Source organism: Macaca nemestrina, chromosome 8 (assembly GCF_043159975.1).
Source record: "Macaca nemestrina isolate mMacNem1 chromosome 8, mMacNem.hap1, whole genome shotgun sequence".
Lineage (NCBI taxonomy): Eukaryota > Metazoa > Chordata > Mammalia > Primates > Cercopithecidae > Macaca > Macaca nemestrina.
The window spans coordinates 1188134-1201250 of NC_092132.1; the positions used below are offsets into that span (position 1 = coordinate 1188134).

At 65.3% G+C, this 13117-nt stretch overlaps 1 protein-coding gene across 2 annotated transcripts; it reads left to right on the forward strand.

Annotated features, from left to right (window-relative positions):
- The first annotated feature begins 185 nt into the window (after positions 1–185).
- On the forward strand, positions 186–13089 carry LOC105488477 (5-oxoprolinase, ATP-hydrolysing). Of its 2 annotated transcripts, none has more exons than XM_011752589.3 (27): positions 186–455; positions 3994–4208; positions 4280–4471; positions 4997–5096; positions 5180–5303; positions 5384–5579; positions 5927–6092; positions 6183–6321; positions 6398–6465; positions 6608–6873; positions 7001–7113; positions 7204–7374; positions 7560–7697; positions 7792–7930; positions 8056–8168; positions 8375–8526; positions 9137–9297; positions 9479–9580; positions 9657–9831; positions 10995–11179; positions 11259–11405; positions 11487–11621; positions 11784–11933; positions 12055–12212; positions 12304–12464; positions 12554–12651; positions 12883–13089. In XM_011752589.3, exons 1-27 carry the CDS (start codon positions 221–223, stop codon positions 13027–13029), a joined length of 4146 nt encoding a protein of 1381 aa, XP_011750891.2. In that variant the 5' UTR covers positions 186–220; the 3' UTR covers positions 13030–13089. The 2 variants fall into 2 exon arrangements, with proteins under 2 accessions (XP_011750891.2, XP_024650721.2); XM_024794953.2 differs by lacking the exon at positions 186–455 and adding an exon at positions 3339–3449.
- Positions 13090–13117: the final 28 nt, after the last annotated feature.

Sequence of the window (13117 nt, forward strand, 5' to 3'; positions counted from 1 at the left end):
TCTGGGCACCCACTGGTCATTTGGCCCGTAGGGGACCGGAGGTCAGAGGTCAGGCCAACCCTGCCACGGGGGTGATCAGAACTGCTGGGTCCTGACCCTGAAGGCCTGGAATGTGGCTGAAGCCTGGGGGCAGGGGCAGCCGCTGACCTCACAATGGCAGGGTCTATTGTCCTTGGCTGGCCCGCTGGCCCCCGCCAGCTGCCGCCCCTGGCTGCCAGGCATGTCCCTCCTCAGCAGCTATGAGGGCCTGCGGCAGGAGATCCAGCGGCTGGCACAGGAGAACGAAGAGCTGCGGCGGCTGGTGCAGCTCATCCAGGAGAACCAGGAGCTGAAGCTGGTGCTCAGGAACCGTAGCAGCAGCCTGGGCTTCTGCAGCTCCGGGTTCCTGGCTGAGGTGGCTGCCAGTCCCCGGCCGCTCAGGCGGAGAACAATCAAATTCAAGAATGCTGAGAGAGGTGGGCTGTACCGGGGCCCCAAGACTCTGTGGAGCTGGGCAAACCTGCTGGGTGCTGCGGGGCATCTAGAGCAAAGCCATGGGGCTCTTTCAGGACGTGCAGCAGGGAGAAGGTGCCAGGTCTGGGAAAGTGACCTCTGAGCAGAGCCTGAGCGGGCAAGGGAGCTGCAAGGCTAGGGCGTGGCTTTCCAGGCCCGGGGAACAGCCTGTGCCAGGCCCTGAGGTGGGTGCAAGTTGGCTGTGCCTGAAGCTGTCAGAGCCGCCGCAGTGGCAGACTCTTCTCCCAGCCCTCTGTTCTTCGGTGGTGGGGACAGTCACAGCCCTGGGGGAACATGATGGAAGCCTGGCCCGGGGTGCAGGTGTGAGAAGTAGCGGCTCTGTGTTCTGAAGGTGGACGTAACAGGACGTCTGGCAGATTGGGTGTGGGGATGAGAATGGGGCCGGGTGCAGGAGCTGCTGCTGGAGTGGGCCAGTGGTAGGTGGCCTGGGGCCTGGTTTTGGGACGTGTCTGGCCATGCAGTCAGAGGCGCCACTAGAGACTAGGGGCCAGGCCATCCTGCAGGCCTGGAGCTGCCTCTGGTCGCCGTGGAGGGGCTGCATGGCATTGCCAAGGGGAAGCTGGGACCCACCAACATCGAGGGACAGAGATAAAGGCCCAGTGGGGCAGGAGGCAGGTGGGGGTGGGGGTGGGGGCAGGCAGGTGGGGCAGCCAGGGGAGGCCTGAGCCTAGGGTGGGTGGGAGTTGGCCTTCGTTGGTCTGCCCCTGAGATGTGCAGTGGAGTGGGGTCAGGAGAGCCCCAGATGCAGGCAGAGGTGGGAGGTGGACACCTGGAGGTGCACAGCAGTGGGGTTCCCCTGGGGAGCATGGGGACAGGCCCTTAGAGGGTGCATCTGTGAGTGGATAGCACAGGCCCCTAGAGTGAACAGAGGGGCGAGGGGGTGGCTGGGGATGGTGGTGGGCAGTGAGAGAGTCTGGGGTCTGCAGCATAGGCCTGGCGGGCAACCTGCGTGCATACAGGGTGGCAGATGGTGGGGGCGTGGGTGGGTGGGGTGTGGGAATCTCTCCTGATAGATCCTGGGCTGAGAGGCTGTGCTGGGGACAGGTGGAAACCAGAAGGCAGGGCAGTCCCACAGGAGTATGGGCTGGCTGGGGCGAGGCTGTGTGGCTGGTGGGGAGGGTCCTGGGCTGAAGTGGGGTTGCTGACCAGAGCTGCTTCCCAGGGACTGCTCAGAGCAGGCAGGTGGGGCTCCTGCACGTGGGCATGGCATGATCATCTGGGGCCTCAGCTGGGCCTCAGGATGGGGAAGGCACTAGGAGATCTGTGGGCATGGGGTCTGGGGGTGACATCACAGCGGGCACCCGCCACTCAGAGGGCAGTCATCTGGACATGAGCAGCAGCCCATCCACGGGGAGGGGGTCCTGAGTGCCTGATCCTGGGCCCCATCCCTGTCTATGGGGAGCTGGAGTCCACGGCCCTTGGCACAAATGTGAGAGGAAAGGGGTCCCAATCCAGACCCCAAAGAGGGTTCTTGCATTTCTTGAAAGAAAGAATTCAGGGCGAGTGCCTACAGTGAAAGCACGTTTATTAAGAAAGTAGAGGAATAAAGAATGGCTACTCCATGGACAGCAGCCCTGAGGGCTGCTGGTTGCCCTCTTTTCTTTGAGACGGAGTCTCGCTCTGTTGCCAGGCTGGAGTACGGTGGAGTACTGCAAGCTCCACCTCCCAGGTTCAAGCGATTCTCCTGCCTTAGCCTCTTGAGTAGCTGGGATTACAGGCGTGTGCCACCACACCCGGCTAATTTTTGTATTTTTAGTAGAGACGGGTTTCACCATGTTGGCCAGGATGGTGTTGAGCTACTGACCCTGTGATCTGCACACTTCAGCCTCCCAAAGTGCTGGGATTACAGGCACGAGGATGATATGCTAAACGAGGGGTGGATTATTAGTGCCTCCCCTTTCTAGACCATATAGGGTAACTTCCTGCCGTTGCTGTGGCCCTTGTAAACTGTCATGGCGCTGGGGGGAGTGTAGGATGATGGTTTTGGTGGGTTTGGCCAGCTTCTTTACTGCAACCTGTTTTATCAGATACAGGTTTTTTGTTGTTGTTGTTTTTTGTTTTTGAGACGGAGTCTCGCCCCTCGCTCTGTTGCCCAGGCTGGAGTGCAGTTGCACGATCTGTGCTCACTGCAGCCTCTGCCTCCCAGGTTCCAGCGATTCTCCTGCCTCAGCCTCCCAGTAGCTGAGATTACAGGCACATGCCATATGCCCGACTAATTTTTGTATTTTTAGTAGAGACGGGGTTTCAACCATGTTGGCCAGGCTGGGAGATACAGGTTTTTATGACCTGTATCTTGTGCTGACCTCCTATCTCATCCTGTGACTCAGAATGCATTAATCGTCTGGGAATGCAGCCCAGTAGGTTTCCCCCTCATTTTATCCAGCTCCTATTCAAGATGGAGTTGCTCTGGTTCACACGCCTCTGACACAAGGAGGGCTGGAGGGGAGGGAGACCCGGTGAAGAGGGCCAGAGATACCGCACAGGAGGGGCCCGCGGGGCCGGGAGCGGGGCTGGTAGAGAAAGCCGCAGGGCCTCCTTCCCTTTCCTGTCTGTGCTTCAATGCCCCCTCACACGGGGAACGACGTCCGCCAGTGGGAAGCCCTGCTGTGGCCCGGGCTGCCAGCTCCCCTTGCCCGGGACACCTGGAGGTGGGATCCCGGGGCGCCCACGCTCGGCGAGCCCAGGCCCGGCGCTGGAGCCCCGAGGGCCGCAGAGCCAAGGTGCCCTTGAGCCGGCGCGGGAGGCCTGGGAAGGCGCAGGGCGAGGACAGAGGCGCGGGGGGCGGACCGGGCCTGACGCAACCGCGAGTGCCGGGACCAGTGGCGCGGGGGGCGGGCCCCGCAGGCTCCTCCCCGAGGCGAGGCTGGTGCGGGCAGGGCCGCTGGGAGCGCAGCCAGAGCCGACCGCGAGCGACCGAGCCGGAGCCGAGCGCCCAGGTGGGACCTGCGCAGGGCGGCCTCCCCTTCTCAGCCCCTTCCCCGCTGCCTCCCGGGCCGCTACTCACGCGTCCCCGCCTCGGGCCGCCCTGTCGGTGCTCAGGCTCCGTCCAGTCCCCGGGCCCACCTGGCTTGGGCCGAAGGTCGAGCAAAGAGGGAAGTGGGGTCCCCCGGCCAGCTCGCCCCAAACGCCCTCCCCGCACTCCCGTGCCTCTTTCGTGCTGAGGGACCCCCCTCCGAGGGCTCCAGGGTCCAGCGTCGCCCCCACCTCCCGTGCCTGCTCCACTGCCTGGGTTTCAGCCCAATCCAGGGCCCAGAGAAGCGCGATGCGGGGCATGGGGGCATCAGGCCCTTGACCCCCGGCCAGGGTCTCGCTGGGGCCCAGGCTGCCCTCGGAGCTGGGCCTGCTGCTCTGGCTCTGCCCAGAGTCGTGCCCGTGGGTCTCTCCCTCAGGAACCCCCCGCACGCGCAGGGCAGGGCTGGGGAACCTCTAGTCCCACTCGCAGGTGAGCCCGGACTGACCGCCTCTGTCTACTTTTTCCAGGGCTACCAGCTGAAGAGCTCCTGTGGGATCCCAGCCCCACCACCATGGGCAGCCCTGAGGGCCGCTTCCACTTTGCCATCGACCGTGGGGGTACCTTCACAGACGTCTTTGCCCAGTGCCCAGGGGGGCAGGTGCGGGTCTTAAAACTGCTCTCAGAAGACCCTGCCAACTATGCAGATGCACCAACCGAAGGGATCCGCCGCATTCTGGAGCAGGTGGGCCAGGCCGGAGCGGGTGGACAGGGACCCCACGGCCAGAAACACCACACTGACCACGTGGTCCCCAGGAGGCCGGCATGCTCCTGCCCCGGGACCGGCCGCTGGACTCCAGTCATATCGCCAGCATCCGCATGGGCACCACAGTGGCCACCAATGCACTGCTGGAGCGGAAGGGGGAACGGGTGGCGCTGCTGGTGACACGTGGCTTCCGAGACCTGCTGCACATTGGCACCCAAGCCCGCGGGGACCTCTTTGACCTGGTGAGCTCCTTGCTGGCTGGGGACCAGGGTGTGTGGCATCCACCCCCCAGGGATGCCTTGACCCTGTGGGGAGAGCAGTTGTTGGATTAGTGATGGCTCATAGGCACCAGCTGACAAAGAAAGAGGAAGCTCCAGGAATTCTCAGTGGGACCCCAAGTTCCCCTAGCCCTTGGAGTGGGCACAGGATGCCCTGTTCCTGCCTGCCGCCATGCCCGCCCTGGACGCTGGCGTGGGGCCACCCAAGCTAGCCCTGTTCAGGCAGGGGAGGGTGGAACCTCTGCACCTACTGCTGCATTTCCGGAAGAAGCTGCCTCCGTGGGGGTGGAACAGTTGGCTGCACTCAGCTGCCTAGGGGGTGGAGAGCTGCCCCCTGGGTGAGCCTTGCTGGGGCTGCCAGGTATGACTCTCCTGAGCCTGCCAACCTGCCTGTTGGGACATAACCACTCGCCTGTACCACACACCCACGCGGGACCCTGGCATGCACCCCTGGGCCTGGGCCTTTTCTGAGCCTCTGCCTGCCCCCAGACTGTGCCCATGCCCGAGGTGCTGTATGAAGAGGTGCTGGAGGTGGACGAACGCGTGGTGCTGCACCGTGGAGAGGCAGGCACCGGGACGCCTGTCAAGGGTGTGTGTGCTGTCGCTGGTGTGGGAGCTGGGGCCGGAGGGTCCTGCTGGCCTGTGACGGGGCCTCCTGGGCTTTTCTGGCAGGCCGCACGGGGGACCTGCTGGACGTGCAGCAGCCTGTGGACCTGGGGACCCTGCGTGGAAAGCTGGAGGGGCTGCTGTCTCGAGGCATCCGCAGCCTGGCCGTGGTGCTCATGCATTCGTACACGTGAGTGAGGTGGGCTGTGGGCCGCGGGAGCAGGTGCTGGGCCTGGTGGGAGACGAGGTGCCACTGGGTTTTTGTCATAGGTGGGCCCAGCACGAGCAGCAGGTGGGTGCGCTGGCCCGGGAGCTGGGCTTCTCGCACGTGTCACTGTCCTCGGAGGCCATGCCCATGGTGCGCATCGTCCCTCGGGGGCACACGGCCTGTGCCGATGCCTACCTCACACCCGCCATCCAACGCTACGTCCAGGGCTTCCGCCGTGGCTTCCAGGGCCAACTTAAGGTGAGGCCATGAGGCCCCTCCACCACCCACGCCTGGGCCTGGGCCTGGGCCTCGGCCTGCCCAGCCCATCATGGCCCACCTGCTGCCGGCTCACAGCCCCTCGTGGCGCACCTGCTGCCCGCTCATAGCCCCTTGTGGCGCACCTGCTGCCCGCTCACCTCATGGCCCACCTGCTGCCCGCACACAGCCCCTTGTGGCGCACCTGCTGCCCGCTCACAGCCCCTTGTGGCGCACCTGCTGCCCGCTCACAGCCCCTTGTGGCGCACCTGCTGCCCGCTCACAGCCCCTTGTGGCGCACCTGCTGCCCGCTCACAGCCCCTTGTGGCGCACCTGCTGCCCGCTCACAGGACGTGCAGGTGTTGTTCATGCGCTCTGATGGCGGCCTGGCGCCCATGGACGCCTTCGGCGGCTCCCGTGCTGTGCTCTCGGGCCCGGCCGGCGGTGTGGTGGGCTACTCAGCGACCACGTACCAGCAGGAGGGTGGCCAGCCTGTCATCGGCTTTGACATGGGAGGTATGAGGGCTGAGGGCTGGGGTCTCGGGGAGGCCCCGCTGCTGGGCCCCTGGGTCTTTAAGCGACCCACCAGCACCCCACCCCTGTCAGGCACGTCCACGGATGTGAGCCGCTACGCTGGGGAGTTCGAGCATGTCTTTGAGGCCACCACAGCTGGCGTCACCCTTCAGGCCCCGCAGCTGGACATCAACACCGTGGCGGCGGGAGGGGGTTCCCGCCTCTTCTTCAGGTCAGCTCTCCTGCTTCCCAGGCCAGGACCCCAGCCCTGTCTGCCTCCTCACGTCCAACCCCAGCCCTTCCCCTAGGTCTGGCCTCTTTGTGGTTGGGCCCGAGTCAGCAGGAGCCCACCCGGGACCCGCCTGCTACCGCAAAGGTAAGAGTCAGGATCTGCCTGGCCTGGCCTTGCCCTCCGCTTGCTGCCCCAGGCCCAGCCCCTCCCATCAGCCCTATCCCTGCCGCCTGCTCCTGCTCCGCTGCCTCCAGCCCCCAAGCCCCACATCCTGTCCACCTCCCAGGGGGCCCCGTGACAGTGACGGATGCTAATCTGGTCCTGGGTCGCCTGCTGCCTGCCTCCTTCCCTTGCATTTTTGGGCCGGGAGAGGACCAACCACTTTCCCCCGAGGCCTCCCGCAAAGCCCTGGAGGCTGTGGCCACTGAGGTCAACAGCTTCCTGACCAACGGGCCCTGCCCGGCCTCCCCGCTGAGCCTGGAGGAGGTAGCCATGGGGTTTGTGCGCGTGGCCAACGAGGCCATGTGCCGGCCCATCCGTGCACTCACGCAGGTACGCCCACCTCTGCTCTCCCGCCTGTCCTGCCCCCAGCCCTGCTCCCTGCCCCACGCCTCCTGCTCAGGCCGGGGACTGGATGGGGTAGGGTAGGAGAGCCCACTGACCCCTTCTGTCTCCCTAGGCAAGAGGCCATGACCCCTCAGCCCATGTGCTGGCCTGCTTTGGGGGAGCTGGTGGGCAGCATGCATGTGCCATTGCCCGGGCCCTGGGCATGGACACCGTGCACATCCACAGGTGGGCCTAGGTGTGGGTGCACGGAGATGCGTGTGATCTGCACTGGCTTGGGAGGTGGCCCCCCTATTGCCACGCTGCCCATCCCTGCAGGCACAGTGGGTTGCTGTCGGCCCTGGGGCTGGCCCTGGCTGACGTGGTGCACGAGGCACAGGAGCCCTGCTCCCTGCTCTACGCGCCTGAGACCTTCGTGCAGCTGGACCAGAGGCTGAGCCGCCTGGAGGAGCAGTGTGTGGACGCCCTGCAGGCCCAGGGCTTCCCCAGGTGGGCTCCCAGGGTGCCCTGGACAGAGGGCTTACGTTGTCCCCCTTGGTGGGTTTTCTGCCTGATGACTTCCCAGGTGGTCCCGGGGTGCGCGAGAAACAGAACAGGTGTCCTTGCCGGGCGCTGGGTGGGGTGGGGGGCAGGGCAGGGGGTTTGGTGTGAGTGTCCCCAACCACCTGCTGCAGGTCCCAGATCAGCACTGAGAGCTTCCTGCACCTGCGCTACCGGGGCACCGACTGTGCCCTGATGGTGTCTGCCCACCAGCACCCAGCCACAGCCCGCTCGCCCCGTGCGGGGGACTTCGGGGCAGCCTTCGTGGAGCGGTACGTGAGTTTGCCAACTCCGGATCCCTGGCAAAGGGCCTTCCTGTCTGGCCACCTCACGTTGACTACTCCTTGGGCCCCGTGGGGAGTGCAGGTACATGAGGGAGTTTGGCTTTGTCATCCCTGAGCGGCCAGTGGTCGTGGACGATGTGCGAGTGAGGGGCACTGGCCGCAGTGGTCTTCGCCTCGAGGATGCCCCCAAAGCCCAGACCGGGCCTCCCCGGGTGGACAAGGTTGGTGGTCCTGCCCGTACCAGCCTGACAGCACCCATGGGGCACTGGGATGGGGACCAAGCCCTGTGAGAGGCATCGGGGAGGGTGCTGGGCCCGGGTGCTGCACTCACCCACACTCTCTGCAGATGACCCAGTGCTACTTTGAGGGGGGCTACCAGGAGACCCCTGTGTACCTGCTGGGAGAGCTGGGCTATGGGCACAAGCTCCATGGGCCCTGCCTCATCATCGACAGTAACAGGTGGGCTGAGGTCCAACCAGGGTGGAGGATATGGAGGGGTCAACCATGGGGCCCCTGGTGCAGGGTTCTCTGGCCCAAGGCTGCAGGGGCCTGCAGGACTCTATCCTACCATCGTTGGGGTGTCCCCTGGCCTGGGGCTGTGGCATCTCTGGTTGGAGGGGTGTTGTCTGGCTCCATGCAGACCCTCTGTGCCCTCTGCTCCCTAGCACCATCCTGGTGGAGCCAGGTTGCCAGGCAGAGGTGACCGAGACAGGGGACATCCGCATCTCTGTGGGGGCCGAAGTCCCTGGCACAATGGGCACCCAACTGGACCCTATCCAGCTGTCCATCTTCTCACACCGCTTCATGAGCATTGCTGGTGAGTGGCCGTGGCCAGGTTCCCTTTTGCCTGGCTCCCTGTGGGATGAGGCGCCGGCTGTGTCATGGGGTGGCTGGCAGGGCTGTGCCCAAAGGGAGAGGCAGAAGCAGGACCCCCTGGTGACGGGGCGGGCAGTGTGGCTGCAGCACTGGCATGGTGCAGTTGGCCATGAGAACAAGCCTTGGGCAAGGAGGACACCTTCCCCCTCTTACCTGCAGCCATGTGATCCGGGGAGTGAACTTCTAGCTAAGGATGAGATACTGAGGGCAGCACAGGGAACCCATCTGTGCAGGGTCAGGCCAGCGGCTTGCTGGGAGCCCAGGGGTCAAGAGCCTAGGAACCAGGTTCTTGCTGTGCCAGGCAGGGTGGGAGGGTCGAGGAGTGGCACTGGGTTCTTGCTGGGGGCTCCAGGCGGGACTGGGGAGGAAGGTGGTGTCCTTTACATAGGCTAAGACATGTGGCCAAGTGGGCACACGGTCACCTTGGTCTTCCCCAGGAAAAAGCTGCTGGGTTCTGGGTTTGAGCCCCGGTGGTTCCTGTTCCTTCCTTTCCTGGGGCCATGCTGTGGGTGGATGGGGCCAGCAGGCATCTGGTCACTTTGTGCTCCCAGAGCAGATGGGCCGCATCCTGCAGCGCACAGCCATCTCCACCAACATCAAGGAGCGCCTCGACTTCTCCTGTGCTCTCTTTGGGCCCGATGGGGGGCTGGTGTCCAATGCCCCCCACATCCCTGTGCACCTGGGTGCCATGCAGGAGACGGTGCAGTTCCAGGTGCGGTGGACCCTCCCCCGCCTTCCTACCCCTCCCTCACCTCGCCCTCCCACCCCTCCCTCGCCTCACCCTTCCACCCCTCCCTCGCCTCACCCTTCCATCCCCCTCCCTCACCCTCCATCCCACCCCACTCTGGCCCCTGCTCCACTGTGCCCACTCTACACCCATTTCCTGGTTTCAGATCCAGCACCTGGGGGCTGATCTCCACCCTGGCGACGTGCTACTGAGCAACCATCCCAGTGCCGGGGGTAGCCACCTGCCAGACCTGACTGTTATCACACCGGTGAGGGGTGCTGCCCACCTGCCTCTGCTGGGGCAGGGGTGGCCGATGTAGCTGACCGTGGCTTTCCACCCGCTAGGTGTTTTGGCCGGGTCAGACGCGGCCTGTTTTCTATGTGGCCAGCCGAGGGCACCATGCAGACATTGGCGGCATCACACCAGGCTCCATGCCCCCCCACTCCACCACGCTGCAACAGGAGGGTGCCGTCTTTCTGTCCTTCAAACTCGTCCAGGGGGGTGTCTTCCAAGAGGAGGGTGAGTGGGGTGGGGTGGGGTGGGGTGGGCCTTCTGCATTCTGGGACACATGGCCACTGCTGGCAAGCAGGCCTAGCTGGACCGTGGGATGCAGCCCATAGACCCAGGCCTGCCTTGAGGCTGGGAGGAGATAGGTGGTTACCGCAAAGGGCAACTGCAGATCGGATCCCAGGAGCTGAGAGGAATGCAGCCTGGGCCCAGGAAGGCCTCCTGAGGGGTAGTTTTGTGGGTGGAGAGTTAGCCAAGACGTGGAGGGTCAGGGTGCTGGAGGGAGAGAAGCCTGTTTCAAGGTGGGCGGCTGCTTGTGTGTGCAGTCATACTGGGTGGAGTCTGCAGAGAAACAGCAGGGCAGGGGCAGGGGCAGGGCCCAAAGGCCCCTGTAGTGTTTTCTGGGCCTAGGTCTGAGTCACTGGGTGGTGGGTGGCCGTGAAGGGCTTTCAGCTGGTCCTGCACTAATCTCCCACTGTGCCCACGTGCAGAGAGGATGCGGGGCCTGAGAGTGGCCTGGAGGCTGGGGGACAAGAGTGGGGGCAGCTGCAGTTGCCCTGGATGATGCTGAGTCTTGGGCTGAGTGGAGGGTGAGGGTGGGGGGTGGGGGACTGTTTTGGATGTGGAAGGAAGTGGGTATTTGGAGGGATTTGGGAGAGGGGGCCGGGGTCAAGTTTGGGCAGCTGGAGGTGGAGGCCCTGGCACTGAGCAGTGGCAGGAAAGGTGGGATGGAGGCTGCAGCGGTGCCTGTGGTGGGGGTGGGGGTAGGAAGGCAGGGAAAACAAGTCCTGGTCTGAGGCTGCAGGTCTGGGAGCCCAGGGGAAGTGGCATGGCCGGGGTGGAGGGTGGGTGTAATGGAACCACAGGCTGTTCTGGTGTTGAGGACACAAATAGAGTGGCCCATTTCCGGCTGCTGCCTTGATCAGTGTGAGCTGGGGGCAGGGGGTGTGGACCACAGAGGGACATGTGCAGGCACACTGCAGAGGGCCCTGTGGCTGCCTCAGAGAGGACCCTGAGCCAGGCTCAAGGGCAGGAGCTTTCCTGAGGTGGGGAGCAGTCCCAGGCCAGACCTCACTGCTTTCTAGGGGCCAGAGACCTTGTCTGGATTTGGGAAACCTGGGTTGGGGGTGCAGACAGGGTTGGCCAGGGGCTCAGTGATGACACTGTCCATCCAGCGGTGACTGAGGCCCTGCGGGCGCCAGGCAAGGTCCCCAACTGTAGCGGAACCAGAAACCTGCACGACAACCTGTCGGACCTCCGTGCCCAGGTGGCAGCCAACCAGAAGGGCATCCAGCTGGTGGGGGAGCTCATTGGGCAGTACGGCCTGGACGTGGTGCAGGCCTACATGGGCCATATTCAGGTGGGCCTGGGCACAGGAGTGTGGGCAGCAGGGCCATCCTGCAGGTGGCCTGGCTGCCACTGATCTTGCTCCCTGCCAGGCGAACGCTGAGCTGGCCGTGCGCGACATGTTGCGTGCCTTTGGAACCTCCCGGCAGGCCCGGGGCCTGCCCCTGGAGGTGTCCTCGGAAGACCACATGGACGACGGTTCCCCTATCCGCCTTCGCGTTCAGATCAACCTGAGTCAGGTGGGCCGCAGGGATGGCGCTTCTGGGCGGCAGGGGCATGGCGCAGCTGCTGACTGCCTCTCTCTTCCCTCCGGTGCGCAGGGCAGCGCTGTGTTTGACTTCAGCGGCACTGGGCCGGAGGTGTTCGGTAATCTCAACGCACCGCGGGCCATAACCCTGTCCGCCCTCATCTACTGCCTGCGCTGTCTGGTGGGCCGCGACATCCCGCTCAACCAGGTTCGCAGGGGTGTGTGAGCGAGGGCGGGCCCCAGCCCGAGGTCACCCTGAGTGCGCCTCCGGGCCCAGCCACGGACTGACCCCATGGGTGTTGGGGCGCGGAGGTGCTATTTCTCTTGGAGCCCACCCCAAGAGCCCCTGAGAGCCGCCCTCCCCGCACAGGGCTGCCTGGCGCCAGTGCGCGTAGTGATTCCCCAAGGCTCCATCCTGGACCCGTCGCCCGAGGCGGCCGTGGTGGGCGGCAACGTGCTCACGTCGCAGCGCGTGGTGGATGTCATCCTGGGGGCCTTTGGGGCCTGCGCCGCCTCCCAGGTGCGGGGGCGGGGTGAGCGCGGTCGGGGGCGGGCCGGGTGGGCAGGCTGGAGTAGGAGTGGGCGGGCGAGGCGGGGACGCCCCGCCCCAGCCCAGCGCAGCGACCGAGTGCTCTCGCCAGGGCTGCATGAACAACGTGACGCTGGGCAACGCCCACATGGGCTACTACGAGACGGTGGCAGGCGGCGCGGGCGCGGGTCCCAGCTGGCATGGGCGCAGCGGCGTGCACAGCCATATGACCAACACGCGCATCACCGACCCTGAAATCCTGGAGAGCCGGTGAGCTGCGTGCGCGAAGCCTGGGGGCGCAACCGGGTGGGAGCCGGGGCTCGGCCACACTAAGTCTTCGCCCTTGTCCTCGCCCTCACAGGTACCCGGTCATCCTGCGCCGCTTCGAGCTGCGGCGGGGCTCGGGGGGCAGAGGCCGCTTCCGGGGCGGCGACGGTGTCACCCGCGAGCTGGTCTTTCGCGAGGAGGCGCTGCTGTCAGTGCTGACCGAGCGCCGCGCCTTCCGGCCCTACGGGCTCCACGGTGAGCGGGTCCCCAGCCCTCGCGGCCCTCCCTGCCCCCGCCCCCGCCCCCGCCGCGGGTCCCTCTGGACTCCTCGCCTCCCTCCGCAGGGGGCGAGCCCGGTGCCCGCGGCCTAAACCTGCTGATACGCAAAAACGGCCGGACGGTGAATCTGGGCGGCAAGACGTCGGTGACCGTGTACCCTGGGGTAAGGGCCATGGCCTGTCCTGTCCCTCTCCTCTCCCGGCCCCATCCCACAGACGGGGAACAGTTGCAGACATGACCAGAGGCCGAGTTTAATCTGGCCCGCGAAGGAAAGGGGGCGCGTACCAGGCCTCTGTGGTACCTGGGGGTGGGTGATGGATGCTGCCCTGTGGGGAGGGAACTGTGCAGGTGACAGGGAGGGGCCACTGCGCTGAGCCTGTATCCCCCCCAACAGGATGTGTTCTGTCTCCACACGCCCGGCGGCGGTGGCTATGGGGACCCAGAGGACCCCGCCCCACCGCCGGGGTCACCCCCGCAAGCACCGGCCTTTCCCGAGCACGGCAGCGTCTATGAGTACCGCCGTGCCCAGGAGGCCGTGTGAAGGTCCTGCAATAAAGATGCCTTAAGTCACCCGGTTCTGGGGACGCAGCTACGGCGCCTAGTTCGTGCTCCGAGTCGTGTCTGTGCGC